The following is an 18,414-nucleotide window of genomic DNA, read 5'->3' as shown; positions in this document are numbered from 1 at the left end:
GTGACTTCAGGGATGTTATAGAATAAACAGAAAACCCACAAGGTACAGTGCTACGGGGGCTCTTAAGGGACTGTACTTTTAAAGTGGGGCCTCCAGAGCAAGCGATGTTTCAGCAGAAAGTCGGAGGTGGGGATGTGGCCCCTGCACAGACGTGTGTGGGGAGGGTATCCTGGCAGGGAGGACATTCAGATGGAAGGGAGGGTGTAACATCTGCTCTGCTTGAGGACAGCAAGGCAGGCAGAGAAAAGATGTGGCCTGATCCAGAGAGTAGGAGATCAAAGGCAAGACACCATGAACACAGCAGGTTAGCCATGTCCTGCCTGTGTAGACTGTTGTGAGGGCTGTGAGGAACAAGGGGGTGTCTGTAGCACGGTGAGCAGAGGGTGAGTCCTGCCTGGGTGTGAACAGAGGGGGCACTGACTGCATTTTTGTCAATAGATGGGAGTGGAGCAAGGATCTAGGAGGTGAGAGGCTGCAGAGCCCGCCCCAGGGGATGTTTGTAGGATAATGGGACAAGGATCCCCGTCTTAGTAGACAGGCATGTTATTAGAAACTTCAAATTGGGCTGTTGTGTAACAAAGCTGGACTTCAAAAGTGATACCCAGAAAAAGAGACTTAAATTGAGGGTATGTGGCCTAGTGATGGTAAGAAAGAGCCAGCTTATGAGCTAAGCAAAAGTAAGCCTGGAAAAAAATAACAATAAAATAACTTTAAAAAAAGAAAGAAAGCCATCCCCCAAAAAAGAAAGCCTGGCCGTGAAGGAAGAAAACACCAAGTTCTGGGATGTTAAGAAGCTGGAAGAGGAGGAGGAATTTGCAATAAGAAAAATGAGCCCACATGGAAGAAATCATAAAAATAAATCTTGCAACTTAAGCGGAACATGGAGTAGTCAGATTGAGGAAAGGGTAATAGATTTATTAAGAGTAGAATGGAAAAAAGTAGTCATCCCTGGGCTTAAAAACGTGGTGCTTTATTAAATGCAGGTAGAAAGATCTTCTAATCAAATAAAAAGTTAAATGAAAATTATATCCGGTAGATGTATATTAGAGGCCAGCGGATGAAACTCTGTATTAACTAGCAGATGCCAGAATTACTTTCATATATTGTCAAGGAGAACAAAATAGTTCATGTCAAGTGCACAGATTTACTCACCAATGACTTCCCTGAATGCACTCTGAAGACATAGGGCCTCAGCGTGAATTACACACGCCATAATCTCCTGTAAGAAGTCTGAGCACCCATCCAGAGGAGAGGCTGCATACCCCTCTGACGAAAGCTGTGCAGATGGAAGGAAGAATGAGCACAATCCTAATGTAATTCTCAGGTGCACGACCAATATGACAGGTGACATATTTACTTTTCATAGGAGCTAAAGAAAATATGGGCTAAAAATAATAAGTTTTCAATTAATGAATCTACTCACACTTCGTTTTCAAAACACTTTCTATTATAAAGAAAAGTACATGTGTAAACTCTAACAGTTAAAACGGCAAAATCTGAGACATTATCGCAGCTAAGTAGAAGCTAGAAATCTTACTTTCCTCAGAAACTGAGTTCTTAGAATTGTATCTCCAAATCACACTGAACATGTTAAAAGTAATTAAAAATCAAAATAAAAATTATATAGACATATATATATATGAAAAAAGAAAGAAATTGAGGAACACAGTGGGATCTAGCACCCTCCAGAGGACAGTGGGAAAAATAACAAAGTCAAGAACTCATAAATCTCAATTTTAAGATGCAGTAAAGATCTTCACAATCCATTCAGTGTGTTATTCGTAAATGGATAGACAAGCAAATAAGCAGAATGGAATTGAGACTCCTGAGGAAAAGCACCCTAGAGTTATAGCCAATAGATTTTCAACAAGGGTGCTTAGGGATTTCAACAAGAAAAGAATGCTTGGGGCTGTCACTGTGGTTTAGCAGGTAAAGCCACCACCTGCGATGGCAGTATCCCCTATGGACACTGGTTTGAGTCCTGGCTGCTCCACTTCCTATCCAGCTCTCTGATAATGCACATGGGAAGGCAGTGGAAGATGGCCCAAGTCTTTGGATCCCTGCACCCATGTGGTAGACCCAGGAAAAGCTCTTGACTCCTGGCTTCCACCTGGTCCAGCCTGTCCATTGCAGCCATCTGACGGAAGACCAGCAGATGGAAGATCTTCCTCTCTGTGTCTCCCATCTCTCTCCCTAACTCTGACTTTCAAATAAATACATAGACTTGAAAATAAAAACTGAAATGCTATTTGAAATTTATTCCACCCTAGGGACTTTAGAAAAATTAACAAATTCATTCTCAACTGGAACAACAGAACTCCAAGGCTGGACATAATGGAGGAGAGGGGGTGTACTGTAGGTCATACCTAGCCCATTGTGGGTGTGAACCTTTCTGAGTGCCTTTGTTGCTGTCTGCTCTGGCTCCCCTGCTCTGACAGCTTCAGCAGTGGGCTCTTACTTCTGCTCTCCATCGTGCTGGTTGGTGGCAGCTGAATCCTGTTGTCTACCATCTTCCAAACCAACGGATAAAGCGAACTGTAAGGAAAACAATACTAGGAAAGTTTTATTCAAGAATGTTATAAAGGCATGTTATACCACTACTCAGATTTCCCTTGGAGGAATTCAGTTATCCAAAATGCAGTTCCTTGCTGGATTTACAAAATAGTCTTTCTACTGCAATATCATCATATTGAGACTTGGGAAATTAGCCCAAGAAATAGCTTTGTGTCTCCTTTTTTCCTTTATTTTTATCCTCCACAAGATGTGTAAGAAATTTTCAGAACTGCATGATTTAATGAATGGTTGTACACTTCAAGATAATTTCTTAGAATCATTCTAGATTTGATGTTTCTGTCTCAACAAATATTTAGGAAATGTCAATGTAAATGTCTTGGAGGAGACCCTAATGGTCAAATGCAGAAATAATTTCCAGATCACATTATCTGATCATGTCCAATAACATGTGAAATTGGTATTCAAATATTAAGATATAAAATTAAATGGATTAAATTACCTTACAATTAAACAATAATTAAATCTGTAGGAGATTATAAATATAACCCATAATTATTCAAAAACTGCACGGAATAAGAGGAGTTCAGGACCAGGACAAGGAGACCTGGGTTCGAGCAGGGTGTGCTTCGGAAGCCTCAGTCTTTGCTCTTCTCCAAAATCAGAGTCTGTGTCTTCCACAACGCACAGACGACAGCAGCAGCGCAAAAGACTCAGTGGTCCTGGTCCTGCTGATTTTTCTCCACTGTCTCACACAGGCGCATGGCGCATTTCAGAAGGGCTGAGGCTTACCAGTAGACACAGACCCTGCAAATTTCCTTGAACCAGAAAACAGATAACTTCATGGTGGGTCGACTTGAATCACATTCCAAACAAATTTCCTTGAGTTTGCTAGGATATTTGGATGCTTTTGTTTGGGTACATTTAAGTATGTCATACATATGTAATGTACATAATGTTCCACTTTGTTTCTGTATTTCTAATAAAGATATATGCTTCAAAAGTCTAAACTATGTCATATTCTTTAAACTTTTTCGTTGTTTTTTATTGTTAGTCCATTTCAATACCATTGTGCATGGAATTCATTTCAATGTATTTTATAATTTGATTTTGCTTTTTCATTGCTTCATTACTTTTATACCACTCGTCATTTTCTTTTACTCTTTCAAAAAACATCTAAGTCATAAAATTCTTGATCATAAGATTAAGAAAATTCTACAATTCTGATTAACTAATTGATTTTCCTATAACACATAAAACTTTTAAAATCACTTTAAATGTTTCTCTAAGAGTATAGCTACTGTACATGTTATGAGTTATTTTTCCGATCTTTTTATTTTACCTACATAATCTTAAGCACAATTTTATTTTATTTTTGTAAGTTTCTTTATTTTTCACTGACACAGAGGTTGGGCATACCCATCTTATTATACAAGGTATTAAAGGTAAGACTGTGCACCAACATGTAACACCAGCTCCTTGGTGGAGTGTCGTGGTTTTGATAGTTTTAATTACTTTCACTTACTCTAAATTTGGAAAGTCACGAGAAAAGTTCATTCCAGACCTGTGAGTCTGATTTTCCTGGAGAGAAATTGAGCACAGTGAAGCTTTCTGATTGACAATATTAATTTTTACTTCTTTGAGGTAGAGTCTTTGCATAAGGATTTTCCATACCTCTCAATTTCTCTAAAATGCATTGTTGCCTTAGAAATAAAGCAGAAGCTTATTTTCCCAAATGGAAGTGATGTGTTCCTCACGTAATAAGAATCCTCAACCCGGGTACTTTTCAACATGATGATCTCTGATCGTGTGTTCAGAAAGGTTTGATAGCAATTATTTAACAGTTTCCATAAACTGCATCTCTGCAGTTATCAATCAATCTGTGCAGCTGATACATGCCTAAATATAGTTTCTTAGCAGATTCTTTGATATATTTACTAAATTGGTGATTACATTTACTCAGTGCCATTTAGTTAATGACTGTTTATTGGAAAGTTGTGCCAAGGGGGGAGCCTGGTGCTGTGGTATAGCAGATAAAGCCTCTGCATGCAGTGCTGACATCGCCTCTGGGTGCCGGTTCGATTACCCGCTGCTCCACTTCCCATCCAGCTCTGTACTGATGCATCTGGGAAGGCAGTAGGAGATGGCCCACATGCCTGGACCCTGCACCCACATGGGAGACCCGGGAGAAGCTCCTGGCTTCAGATCAGCCCAGCTCTGGCTGTTGTGGCCATTTGAGGAGTGAACCAGCAGGTGGAAGACCTCTCTCGCTCGCTCGCTTGCTCTCTCTCTGCCTCTGCCTCTCCCTCTCTATAACTCTGACTTACAAATAAATAAATGAATCTTAAAAAACAGAAGGCAAGGAGGCGGGTGGGAATTGAGCTCACACTTGTTGCTGCAGTGAGGAATTAAAGACCACACGAAGAACGGCTCTTCCCTTCCTTTGGCTGTGTTCCTGATTTTACTAATTTGCCCCCTTGGGGCAAGAGGGACATAAGGAGTGTGGCCATGGAACATCCATTCAACAGTTGTTCTCAAATCATTAATTAAAACCAGACCTGGGGAGGAGATTGCGCAGCCCTGGTTGGAGCCTGTTCGGTGCTTGCCGCGCAGAGGTGGGGAGCAAGGCTGTCACAGCCGCCTGGGGACAGCTTCACTGCATGCCGGCTCAGGGAGGGGCCTCTTCTGTCACTCACCAGGGCTTTAAACTTGGCTGTGCTCTGGTGTCCTGCAGAGTTGTGTGCCCCAGTGTGCAGTGTTGCAGGGTGAATCCCAGGCCTCCATTTCAGTGGTCATCTTGGAACACTTCTAACACTCTCTTTTTTTAAGTTTTGTGCCTTTCCTCATGAATGTCCAGTCATTTTTTTTTTTTTTTCAAGAAAAAAAAGAGACTAAAATGGAGACATGAAACAGGAAGACGAGGAGGTCGGCTTTTCTCTCCAGTTCCTAAGATCTGCCCTCGGGTGAAAATTTCTGTGAACAACTTCACCTCTGACCAGCATTCCTCCTCCTGGAGAGACACTGTACACCGTGAGGGGTCTGCTGTCTTCAGCTGCCATCTCCAGTCTCAGGGTAAGGGAAATGCTTGTTCTCTTGTGTACCAGGTTTGGGTGAGAGGAAAACGGGCAAGGAAGGGTAATGCTTTCAGATAACTCACGTTTTGTGCATGTTCAGTTCCCACACGCCTAACGTGAGCTAGACGTGCAGGGTCTGGGGGAGAGGAGAAAATCAGTTGGAAAGCAGGACGGCCATGGAGATGTGAGTAGCGAGGACACTGCCCTGAGAAGACAAGGTTGGAAACGATGAAGCACAAACCAGCTGTGACCGCAGAATGAGCTAAACTTGGACAGGACTGAAGCGTCGGTTACTAGAGTACTCATTTAGCACATTTCAGGATGCGTGTCAGGTGAGAGTGAAATGTTGGCAAGTTAGTGGAGTGGAGCAGCAAGAGTCATGGAAACACTTGGTGAAGTTGGCTGTATTTCTGGCTTTTGTGTACAAAACTTCCACTCATTGATGAGGGTCATCACTTCCTGGGCCTGGTGTCCAGATCAGAGATGACCAAACAATAAATCCTATTTCCAGCCTTGCGCAAGGCCACCAATGTTCAGTGAACTGATTTCATCCACTGTTTCCTATGACCTGCTCTGAACACATCAGGAGGCAGCGCGTGGAAGACAGGAACTTGCTCCCGTAGTTGTGGCCATGGCTGGCCAGGCAGGGTCAGCCAGGCTGCGCTGGGTGTGAGGCTGCAGGGCACTGGACAGCCTGCATGTTCCTCTGCACTTCTGGCCCCTGCCTTTCACTTTCCTTCTTTTCAGACTTGAGGCTCCCTCCCACCCCCGTGGTCTTCAGAATTAGCCTGGGGGACAGGGTGACACCTTGAGGATATCAAAGCAATAATCGCACACATTTGCAATGGAAAAAGACTGAGAGTCAAAGTCATTCAGTTTTAGGGGCGCTCTAGGAAGGTGCTGCAAATTCTGTGAAAAATGGAATGAAAACCTAAGTTTATTTTGGTGCAAAGATTTTTAAATCCCACATACATGGGACCCTCAAAATGTTCACATAAAATGTGCATTGTAAGACTCTATGCATGTGTCTCAGCCAGTTTTTGCACCCAGATAAACATGTTTTAATTTCATTTTGTCCTGAACTGAATGAAGTGTCCTTGTACACACTGACTGTTCAGAGGACTGCTCACCCCAACTCTCTGTAACTTGAGAAGACAGAAACACACAGCAGACAAACCCAGGCAGACCAGCCTGGGTGCAAGCTGGAGATGATGATGGGAGGGGGCCGTGTGGGACTCGCAGTGGTCAGAAGCTAGGGGCATCACAGACACTGGTCTCTGGTAACCACCAGAGTCTAATCCACCTCATGTGAAAAGGCAGGAAATAAACAGTTCTGCGTGTATGCCAGGTGAGGCGAGGTACATGGGGCACTCCTGATCCTGCAGCCTCCACACAGAGGCCAGCTCCTGGATACCCAGTCTCCCTACATTAGAATCCACGTGTGTACACCTCTTATTTGAATTTATTAGGTGCATGTTTTCATAACTTATTAGGTTGGATCTTTTATTCTATCACATCTTTCTTCTGTAACAGTTACGTTGCAAAGTGCAATAATAAAACGTTTTCTGGGTAGCCTTTGGCTCCCTACATAATATGCCTGCTGTGGCGCAGCTTTGAGCTTCCTTTACTTAAGCAGTGTTTTCATTCTACTCCGAGTACGTGTAAGTCTGCTCTTGTTTTGTATTTCTTACTGGCTCAGTGATACGGACCAATGGAATAGATTAAAGATATAACGCATTTTCTCTTAAAATCTACATTATAAAATGATTTCTTTGCTCCATTTCACTATTTCCTTAAATAGTATTCTGCACACGCTCAAATCACTCTGTTTTTGCATCTTTTAAAAATATTTTCAAAATGTTAATTGCCACTTAGAAATTATGCACATTTATGGGATATATTGTGACATTTCAATGCATATATATAATAGATATGGATCGTAATTTGTGTCTTTTAATTCTATCTTTTTGTTTTTGCACTTTCTTTCTTTAAAGAGTAAATCCATACTTCTAAAAGGGGGTGTTTGTCCTGCAGAATTTTGTAACTCTAATTAACATTCTTATCTAATCTAATTAATAGTTTTAAGAATCTTCTTTGCTGTTACATTATACATTTTTTTCTTTCATGTTTTCTGGTATTTTAGAATACACACATATTATTAATAACAATTCTGCTAGTGCTTTTCAGAATTGTCCTCACCCTTGTAGTTGTCTTTGTTGGAGCCATCTGTAAATGTCTATCTTTTCTGGCTCATCTACATGTTAGCCTTGTGACAATTGCACACAAATGCATTCATTGCCAGTCCCTTCCCTGGGTGCTGCACACAGGGGGCCTTGTGACAATGTCTTCAGCTCCTTGTGGGGAGCAACTCGGACTAGACTAAGTTACTGGAATTAAGACTTATTCTATGCATCTGCTCTCCCACAATATGGCGCTGGGAGAGGAGTAAACAACTTTTACACAGCTGCCTCCGGTTCGACCAATAACCTGCAGGAGCTGATCCTGCTCCTGATTGGAGGAGAGCAGCGTACTCGGCGTGTGGGTAGCAGAGTTGGGATTGGTGGAAGAGGACTATAAAGGAGGAGAGAGACAACATGCACCAGGAACATCTAAGGGGAACATCCGGACAACATCTGAGCAGCCCCCGAGAGAGCCGGCCGGCGGTGTGCCACTCCCCCATGGAAGTGGGGAAAGTGGCAGGGGGAACCGCCCCTCCACGGAGGTGGAGGGTGAGCAGCCAACCCGGGAAGAACCAGCAGCAAACCTGGGAATGGCCGAGCAGACAAAAGAACAGCGCAGGGTCCTGTGTCGTTCCTCCATGAAGAGGGGGAGCGACACTCCTGGGGCAATGCATGATGGAATTCACTTACTGGTGCTTCCTAATTCCCCAATTCCATGGAAGGTGATCTGTGTTATGCAGAAAATCGGCATTCCGCTTTTAGAGAGATAGGTAGGTAGGTAGATCTGTTCCTGTGAATTGCTTGGAATTCTATGCAATTTTGCAATCACATGATTGGTAAACATGGATATTAAAACTGAATTCAATGTTTACTATTAGTGATATTGCATGGTTTCTTCCATATTCTTAGTTTCAGTTTTGTTTCATCTACACAAACAGTGGAGTGTATTTTAGTGTTTGTCAGACCTAAATGTGTCTCAGAACATCTTCCTGCTTGATTGACACATTACTGGCTCCTCCAGTGGGTCTGAGTATCATCAGTAACTTTTACTGAGCACAGAGCAGTTTTCAACACCAGTCTAAAAAACTTCCGTGGACTAATGAAGTTGCCCTGGAAACCTGTGTCCTTCATATTATTACAGAGAAAATGGGGAAACTGATGCAAAACAAATTGCCTGCGATCACACATTTGGAAATGGAAACCAAACCCAAGAAAATGCTGGTTCTAACTCCCAAATTCTGTTTTGGGGGTTTGCAGATTTCTTCACTCTTGGTGGATGTTATCATCTGAGGCTAGTGTGAACTCCAATCTGCTGAAGGTGGCCCTGTTTTCCTTTCCTTTCATCTGTGTGCGAGCTGCTAGATACTTTTACTTCAAATAACTTGCTGGAATATGCATGAGTGCATCCTTGTATTCAGTGAGACATCTTTCCACAGTCTTCTTGTCCCTTTAATAAAAGTTTTCCTTTCTTCAGTTTTTACTTATAATTTTCTTAAATTTGTGGAATTATTCTTTTAGAATCATTGAATACTTTATTTTGCTTTTGTATGCTCATTACTCCATGTCTATTATTTTCTTCTTAACATTGAACATCCATCTCTCTGTGTTCCTGGAGGGCTATTCAAGCTCTGTCCTCACGCAAGGTACAGTTTCACGCCATCAGCCAATTCTTGCTGTCTCTCCTGTCACTCTTCCTCCCAGTGCTGTTTAAGTGCCACAGGCAAAGCAGTGCCCTACCTGAGTGTCCTGAAGGTCCCCTGCTCTGCAGCCCTTTGGCTCCTCCCAGCCTTTTTGGCACCTTCTAGTCTCCAGGTCACCGCTGTGGACCACAGGTGAGACGGATGGGGACAGACTAACCCACCATCCCCTCGTTCTCCCTCACCACCCTTCCCTAATGGGCAGCTGGGCTTTGTAGTTGTGTCTGCATTTTTGTTGAAAGGATAGGGAAAACTCAGAAAGGTTAGCTTTCTAGCAAGCTTTCATGTTTCCCACCACTCACTATGGGGAAAATGCTCCTCCAGGCACTTACCACCAGGGAGATGCAAACAAAAACCACCATGAGGTTTCACCTCACCCCCGTGTAAATGGCTTTCATATAGAAATCAAAAAACAATAAACGTTGGCAAGAATGTGGGGGAAAAGGTGCCCTAATCCACTGTTGGTGGGAATGTAAAATGGTACAGCCAGTGTGGAAGACAGTATGGAGACACCTCAGAAATCTGAATATAGACCTACCATATGACCCAGCCATTGCACTCCTGGAAATTTACCCAAAGGAAATGAAATCAGCATGTGAAAGAGTTATCTGTTCCCCAATGTTTATTGCAGCTCAATTTACAATAGCTAAGATATGGAATCAATCCAGTTGCCCATCAACCAACTACTCAGCAAAGAAAATGTGATATATATACACTATGGAATACTACTCAGCCATAAAAAGGAATGAAATCCTGTCTTTTGCAATAAAATGGATGTAACTAGAATCCATTATACTTAGTGTAATGTGCCATTTCCAAAAAAAGACAATTACCATAGTTTTCCCTGACCTTTGGTAATTAATAGAGTACCTAAAAATGTAATGTATATGAGCAAAATCGATATTTTGAGAATTGATTATTGTTTACAACCCTAGTCTCTACTGTGGAAGACCAGAGTTTTTTTCTTCCTACTATTTGTTGAATTTTTACTTAGTAGAGGGTTAATCTTATGATTATAAAATAAACTGAAAGTATGTCATTGCAAAAATAAAAAGAATAAGAGAGGAAGGATGGAGTGTGGGGTCATGGGTGGGAGGAAGGGTAGGGTGGGAAATATCACTATGCCCATATATCTGTATATATGAAATACATGAAATTTGTTCACCTTATATAAATAAAAAAGTTGATATTCAATATCCAAGTCCCTTTTGAAAACTCAATTGGATATAGGCAATATTCTGATTCCACATTTTCAAAACATAATAATCAACACCTATATCTATGTGAGATATTTTATACATATTTTCTCTTAGGAAAATTGCCTTGCTAGTGTGTACGTAGAAAAATAAATTTGAGAAATATATTAACATTTTTAACCACACGGAGGTGACATTAAGTTTGGATTAGACGTAGAAAGCTGCAGGTCTTCAGTAATAAGAGTGCTTGCACCCTTTGTTAGGTTTCAAGTGCCTCTGAGGCACCTCAAAGGAGAAGTTTCATCTTCTGAAAACTCCAGCTGAGGAAGAGCATACCCAAAATGCAGGTAGGCTCCACTCTCTGTGTCATGAACACAAACAAATTAAAAAGGAAAGGCTGCAAATGTAGTAAGAACTCAGGGAAACTCCAAGGAAATCCCCCCTTTCAGGTTTGTCTAAGCTAATCCATGGTATACAGTCCTCCCCATAAATTATTATTATATTTTCTACTTTAAATCCCAAATAACATCAAACATATTTTTTATAAATTCCAGAATGTTCTGTTCATCATTATTAAGTTTCATAAAAATAATATATATGCCTCAAAAGTTAATGTTGAAATTAATATTTACCCCAAGACAACTACATTTTGAACACTTATTGTATGACACAAATGGTATTGCATTTGGATATTTACTTAGCAAGGTGATATTTAAAGTATCAAGGATAAAAATGCAAATAATTTAGTCTTTTTGATCAAAACTTCCTTTGGGTAAATATTTAAAGACTAAAAAAAAGAGTAAGTAGCAGTCATGACTTTCAACTTCCTTTCTGGTCCAAATGCTCAATCATCTACTTTTGCTTATGCAGATCCCCTTTCTCAACACCCTTTGAAGAGCACCCATCACTTCTTTGTTCCTCAGGGTATAGATGAGAGGGTTCAGCATGGGTGTGACCACAGTGTAGAAGAAGGTGAAGAACTTGCCATATGTTGAAGTAAAGTTGGTCTTAGGGTTTATGTACACAACTGCCACTGTGCCATACAACATGAAGACCACAAAGAGGTGGGAGGAACAAGTGGCAATGACTTTCTGCCTCCCCTCCTCTGCCTTCATTTTCACTACTGCTTGAGCTATACATCCATAAGAAGTCAGGATCAACCCCACAGGCAGCATGGTGAAGATGACAGCAGAGATGGTCATCTGCCACTCAGTGGCAGAGGTGTCTCCACAGGCCAGGCACAGGAGGGCAGGAACATCACACATAAAGCTGTCCAGGCGGTGATGGGAGCAGAAGGGTAGCTGGAGTGTGATGGGAGATTGGGTCAGAGACTCCATCAGGCCACACAGCCAGGCCATAAGCACCAGCTTCCAACAGAGTGGACGGTGCATGATGGTGGTATAGCGCAGAGGCTGGCAGACAGCCACATAGCGGTCAAAGGCCATGACCACCAGCAGGACGCCTTCTGTGGCCCCAACACAGAGAAACATGCAGAGCTGCATGACACAGCCTGCATAGGTGATGCTCTTGTCTGGCCCCCACAGGTTTGACAGCATCTGGGGCACCGGGATTGTGGTGAAGCAGAGATCCAAGAAGGAAAGATTGCTAAGAAAGAAGTACATGGGGGTGTAGAGACGAGGGTCCATGCACGAGAGCAAGATGATGGTGGAGTTGCCCAGGATGGTCATGAGGTACAGCATGATCACAATCCAGAAGAGAACCGACTCTTCCTGGGGCCATTCAGAGAACCCAAGAAGGATGAAGCCTACTGGGAAACTCTTGTTAGTCATTCCTCTTGCTTTTGCATTGGGGTTGGATGCAAGGTGAGATATTATGAATGGATTTTGTAGAAAGATTTGGCTTAAATTTGTTTAGAGAAAGTAAGCATTGTTAGTTTTCTAGGCCTTTCGGGAATGTGTCCCTTCACCTTAGTTCCATAAGATACAATCTCTGTTTCTAAGGCTGCGTTTTTATGTCAAAACAATATTTTTAAGACAGCTCCCTTGGAATTTGCCTCTGAGATCTGTAATCACAACATCCCCAGTGGACGCGTTCACAGAGCTCCCTCACATGGTTCATGTTCCTCGCAGCACACCTCTGCAGTGATAGTCACAGCAGCTCTCCAAAAGTCTTGCAATAGGAAATGCTAGATCCAAACCTTAGCTTTCACTTATCTACAACATAATCCTTCAACAAGGCATATTTTTATTATTTGGTGATGTTAGTGGGGAAAAATGAAATTCAGGTAATCTCAGGATCAAAGTCCTATTGTTTTCAGTGTAAACCCTGAAGGAGAACCTGAAGTCATTAGCAAACCCTGGAGTCTGAGGAAACACCGTGCACAGGAGACACACTGGTTTTTCAATGGTGAAAAACTAGATTGGGTGACTGGTGTTGTGGCATAGAGGGTAAAGCCCCTGCTTCGGCGCCAGCTTCCCATATGGGTGCTGGTTCGTGTCTTGGCTGCTCCACTTCCAATTCAACTCCCTGCTAATGGCCCGGGAAAATCAGTAGAAGACAGAAGAAGCATCTGGGCCCTGGGCCCCTGCCAGCCATGTGGGAGACCCAGATGAAGCTTCTGGGTTAGAACTGGCCTAGCACTGGATTGAGACTGGGGAGTAAGGCACTGAATGAAAAATATTCTTTCTATCCCTCTCCCTCTCTCTTTCTTTGCCTTTCCCTCTCTCTCTCTCTCTCTCTTTCTCCCTCCTCACCTGCCTCTCCCAATCTCTCTTTCCTCCTCTCTGTAACTCTGACTTTGAAAATAAATATATAGGGGCTGGTGCTGTGGTGTAATGGGCTAAGTCGCCACCTTTAGGGCAGGTATCCCATAAGGGTGCCAATATAGTCCCGACTGCTCCACTTCCTATCCAGCTCTCTGCTATGACCTGGGAAAGCAGTAGAAGATGGCCCAAGTCCATGTGCCCCTGCACCCATGTGAGAGACTGGAAAGAAGCTCCTGGCTCCTGGTTTTGATCACCACAGCTCGAGCCTATGCAGTCACTTAGGGAGTGAACCAGTGTGGTGGAAGACCTCTCTCTCTCTCTCTCTTCCTCTCTCTGCCTCTTTGTCACTCTGCCTTTCAAATAAATAAATCTTTAAAAAGTAAATAAATGAATCCAAAAAAAAAGCAAATCTAGGATGGGCACATGGTTTCTTCACCCTAGATAAAGTAATGTAATTAACTCTTAAGTAAACCACTCTAACATGCTGAGCCACTTTTCTTATCTAAGTAAACAGGGTCAACATGCCAAGTTAAGAAATCTCGTTGAGAGGATTAAGTTCCTGATTAAAGGGATAAAGTATAATTGCTCCTGTTACCTTTCAGCAGAAAACAGTCAGCTTGGACACGGACATCTTGGAAAGCAAAACCCCAGCATTGTTATCTAATCCTTGATATCCTCATCTATCAGCTAGGCATAATACATAAATTTCAACCAAGAAATAAATAAAAATAGAAATGAGTCACGATGACGAATGATGATCTGTGTGATGATTTTAAAGCTTTGTTTCCTGGGCAAGTAGAAAGGATGGAAGGCAGTTGTAGCGTTAAATTGAGTTAAGAAACACGATCCTAGCATATTACCTTTCTGGCTTGCAGATCCACCAAGAATATGAATGGAAGTGAGCACACAGAAAATTAAATGACTGGAAACTGAGTTACATATTTGAACATCAGATTTTAAAAGTGGGCAATCCAGGCAAGAATTTGAGGAACACTACAAGGGACTGCTATAGGATGGCAACTTCATAGGGGGTTAGCCATGGCCTCCATGCACCTCACATAGGGAAGAGAAGCACAAAGCTTTATAAAGCTCAGAGAGCAAGTGGACGGAGGCCACATGCCACAAGGGATTCACCTTTTTCAGATGAGATTTACTACACATTAGAAAAACATTGTTTTATTATCAAGAACCAGAGTAGGATGATTTCATGCCATAGAAGAGGAAATCTTGAGCCAAAGGACTCTGTTAGCTCCCAGAAGTTCTGCATGGCAGAGAGAAAATGAGAGCCAAGTCATGGACAGGGGCAGCATCTCTGTTCTACCTCTATCTCTGTTCTACCTCTAACTCTGATCTGAGCTCTACAAAGCACCCAGAATTAATGACAGAATGTCCACTCTGTCCCGTCAGACTGTACCGGGTCTTCACCGCATTTTCTTACCTGAATCCACCTTTGCCTGGTGGGGATCACCTCTGCAAGAAACAGTGTTAGGGTCTAAAAAAAAGCCCACTGCCCGAGGAACAACTCCAAGAGACTTTTTCTCTCATGCAACCAGCAAAGGGTTAATTTATTGATCCAACATGTTGGGGCCCTCTGACAAGGACAGAGGAGCAGTGAGGAACTACAGCATAGGGTTTATAAAGGCAAAAACCGCAAAATCGGGAGGAGGGAGAGAATACACGGTTGCTAAGCGGTTGCTAAAATCTTACAATCAGCAATTATGATTTTAAGACATAGACAAATCACATCTTCATTATTAGCCCAGGTAACCCAGGTGCAACCTTTCTACTTTTAAGCTTGAGCAATCATGCTAGGGGGTTTTTGTGCGTTGCCAAGGGTGATGTAGTGCACTGCTATTGTCCGACTATTTGAGATCATAGTTTCAGACCAGAGTCTCATGGGGGGGGGGTTGCTTTCCCAGAATGCAGTCTCAAGTGCTCCAAAATGGAGTCCCTACTGTCAAGGTGCTACTTTACTCTCTCTTATTTTCACAGCTGCACCAGGAAGGTTTAAACCTGTAAGCTTAAGCTTAACTTTTGACACCCATACATATACAATTTTAACTCTTCAACAGTGTCATGTGTACAAAACTTGTCCATCTGGATTTTCTCTTGGAAATGATATCATGGGTTCAGTTGTGTTGAGTTTTATATTTTTATTTATGAGAGACAGAGTGTGTGTGTGTGTCTTCCCATTCATTCGTGCAATCTTCCAAATGCCCACAATGACTGGGAATGGTCAGGTCAGACAGGAGTTGGGAATTCAATCCAGATCTCCCACATGGGTGTGGGGACCAAGCTACTTGATTTGTCTCTTGCTGCCTCCCAGAATCTGCATTGGTAGGAAGCTGAAGTCAGTAGCTGGTGGCAAGCATTGAACCCAGGTGCCACAAAATGGCGTATGGGTGTCTCACCCAAGATCTTAATCGCTGAGCTAAATGCCTGCCCTTGCCTTATATTTATAAATATCTATAATTTTCATTATATTAATATATTTTGTGTTATAGATCATTGAAGACATATATGAAACACAATAATTTAATAATAAAGATAGCGCTAATCCCACCATCATAGATTTATGATAAATTTGTATTTCTTGCTTTCCACATCCCATGGCCATTGGGTTGCTGTGTCATCCTGGAATTTGGCTACAATTATGGCAGGATCCATACATTTCTATTCTTGTGGCTGTGGCCAAATGATTAATCAATTGCGGGGAGACACATCTCTCTCATTCTCTTGTCTCTGCCTCTCTCCATTTTCTGTGTATCTCTCTCTCTCTCTCTCTCTCTGACTTTCTCTCTGTATCTCTCTCTCTCTTGTTGATAATGAAATTTAGCAGTATTTAAGAAATACATTAATACAAAGATTCAAATTCTCATTGGGTCATAGTTTCATTAAGCTGACCACTATTCTGAGAACAAAATATTCAAACTTGTAAAAATAATTAAACTCTACAATATGCTACCTAACTTTAGCAATATACTACCTAACTTTGTATGCCTTCAGTAAGAGGAATTTTGTGTATTTTTGAAATTTAAAGAGAACAATACACAACATTATCATTGTACATCGTGATGTTTTAAAATATCCATATGTTGGGGAAAGGCTAAGCCTAACTAACAAATGCACAGTTGGATGAGAGGAATAAATGTCAGGAGACCTTTTGTACAACATGCTGTATTTTTGAAATTTACTGCTGGGATATAAAAATGAAATTGCATAGATTTCTGCAACAAATTCATCATAATATCGGTTGTAACCTAACGTGTGAGTGTCTAGGTGTACTTCACAGCACAAATTCTGCAGTAAGTGCACATTGCAGGATGCCCGAGTCTGGAGAGGGAGCGATTTCTGCATCTTAGAACACAGCCTGTTAGATGCAGTGCTGGACACTTGGCACAAGTCTCCTTCAAGCCCAGAGACAGGTTGTACATCCTGAGATTCCACTCGTCTGACTGCTCCTTTCTCATTTCCTAACCCCCCCACCATAGCAGTGACAGTGGCTCACCTGGGCTGGAAATCAGTTCAGTGGTACTGCTGGAAATCTCAAGCCCTCTTGGCCAGGAGCACCCTGCAGATCTTCCTTGTGTTGGGATCTAATCTCAGCTCCCTGACTCTGAGATCCCCCTCAGTTAAATATTAGGTGTGGTGTCCACCTCAGCAGATGGGCAGAAATCATGTGACTGTTCTGTTTCCCCAGAGGGAAAGAACAAAGGAGCACAGAGGGCCCTGAGCTCTCTGCAGGTCCCGGAGGCCTCTGTCTTTGTAGGTAATGAACTGCAGTCCCCACACGCGGCGTAGGCCTGAGAGTGAAAAGCGCTTCCCCCGTGCTTCACAAAGTCAACTGAGCTACCAGCTAATTGCTTTAGTTTGCCTGTTTTATGTTGATCCCTAGTAACATAACAAAGCAATTGATTTATTGGTTATAGAAGCTGAAGTTCCAACAGTCATTTATTAATTCACTCCACAAATGCATATTTAGCTGCTGGGTTCACATTCCTGTGCTAGTCATGGAAGATACAATAAAACTGAAGTCAGCAATAATTAAGAAAATATTCTTTATCAGGCTGAAATTAATTGCCTGTGCTCTTATACAACTAAAACCAGCCAGAAAATATTAGTAATTCAAAACGATGTTTATAGAAGATGAAATGAATCATAAAAAAAGAGTTTGTTGCTGAAGTATAAAGCAGAAAATATGAACAATTACATATATCTCAGGCTACAGAGAGAGAAAACAGAAAAATACACAACTAAAACATGCCATGAATTGTCTTGTGTAAACGGTGTAGTATACATAAAAGACCTGAAGATTATAAACGCTTTTCAAAACTAATTTGTGACTGAAATATCTTGAATATGTGGGCAACTCTGAGTCCTCCACCACTAGATGTTAAAAATAGTCACCTGCTCTGCTTTGACCCAGGAAACATGAGAGGAAGTGATGTGTGCAACCCATGGCTCCCCTCCCTGTTGTCCTCTGTGGAAATGGAGACACACTAAGGAGAAAGCAGCCTGGAGCACCACCTTCACAAGTCCAGGATGCTCCCCAGCCAGGGCATCCATACTGACTTTGGACGTCTAAGAAATAAACCTACCTGGGATGTTAAAGTACTGCTGACCTGTGGTGGTGACCCAGTCACCTTCCCGTGCGCCCTGATTAATACACCCATCCAAGCTGTACACAGGTCTCTCAGCATCCTCAGCTAATTTAGCCTCTAGCACTGAGCCACTTGCTTTCCAAGAATTTTGCCATCAGTGTCGCTTCTTTAACACTGCCTTAACCAATTCTTGATACTGACATCTGGCAACCACCACTCTGTGACAAATCAAAGGATGGATGTATGAGGGAACTTGAAAAAGTTTATGGGGGGGTGCGGTGCCGCGGCTCACTAGGCTAATCCTCCACCAGCGGTACCAGCACCCCAGGTTCTAGTCCCGGTCGGGGTGCTGGATTCTGTCCTAGTTTGCCTCTCTTCCAGTCCAGCTCTCTGCTGTGGCCCGGGAAGGCAGTAGAGGATGGCCCAGGT

At 42.4% G+C, this 18,414-nt stretch overlaps 1 protein-coding gene across 1 annotated transcript; it reads right to left on the bottom strand.

Moving 5' to 3' along the window:
* Positions 1-11,506: 11,506 nt before the first annotated feature.
* LOC127486263 (olfactory receptor 2H1-like) lies at positions 11,507-12,448 on the bottom strand. The gene has a single exon (XM_051830044.2). The coding sequence runs from the start codon at positions 12,446-12,448 to the stop codon at positions 11,507-11,509; it is 942 nt and encodes a 313-aa protein (XP_051686004.2).
* Positions 12,449-18,414: the final 5,966 nt, after the last annotated feature.

Source organism: Oryctolagus cuniculus, chromosome 6, assembly GCF_964237555.1.
Source record: "Oryctolagus cuniculus chromosome 6, mOryCun1.1, whole genome shotgun sequence".
In the NCBI taxonomy this organism is placed as follows: Eukaryota; Metazoa; Chordata; class Mammalia; order Lagomorpha; family Leporidae; genus Oryctolagus; species Oryctolagus cuniculus.
This window is presented reverse-complemented; position numbering and strand designations above follow the sequence as displayed.

Bases quoted from the DNA above. Each gene is read 5' to 3' on its own strand.
- LOC127486263 (XM_051830044.2), bottom strand. From the start codon at position 12,448: ATGACTAACAAGAGTTTCCCAGTAGGCTTCATCCTTCTTGGGTTCTCT.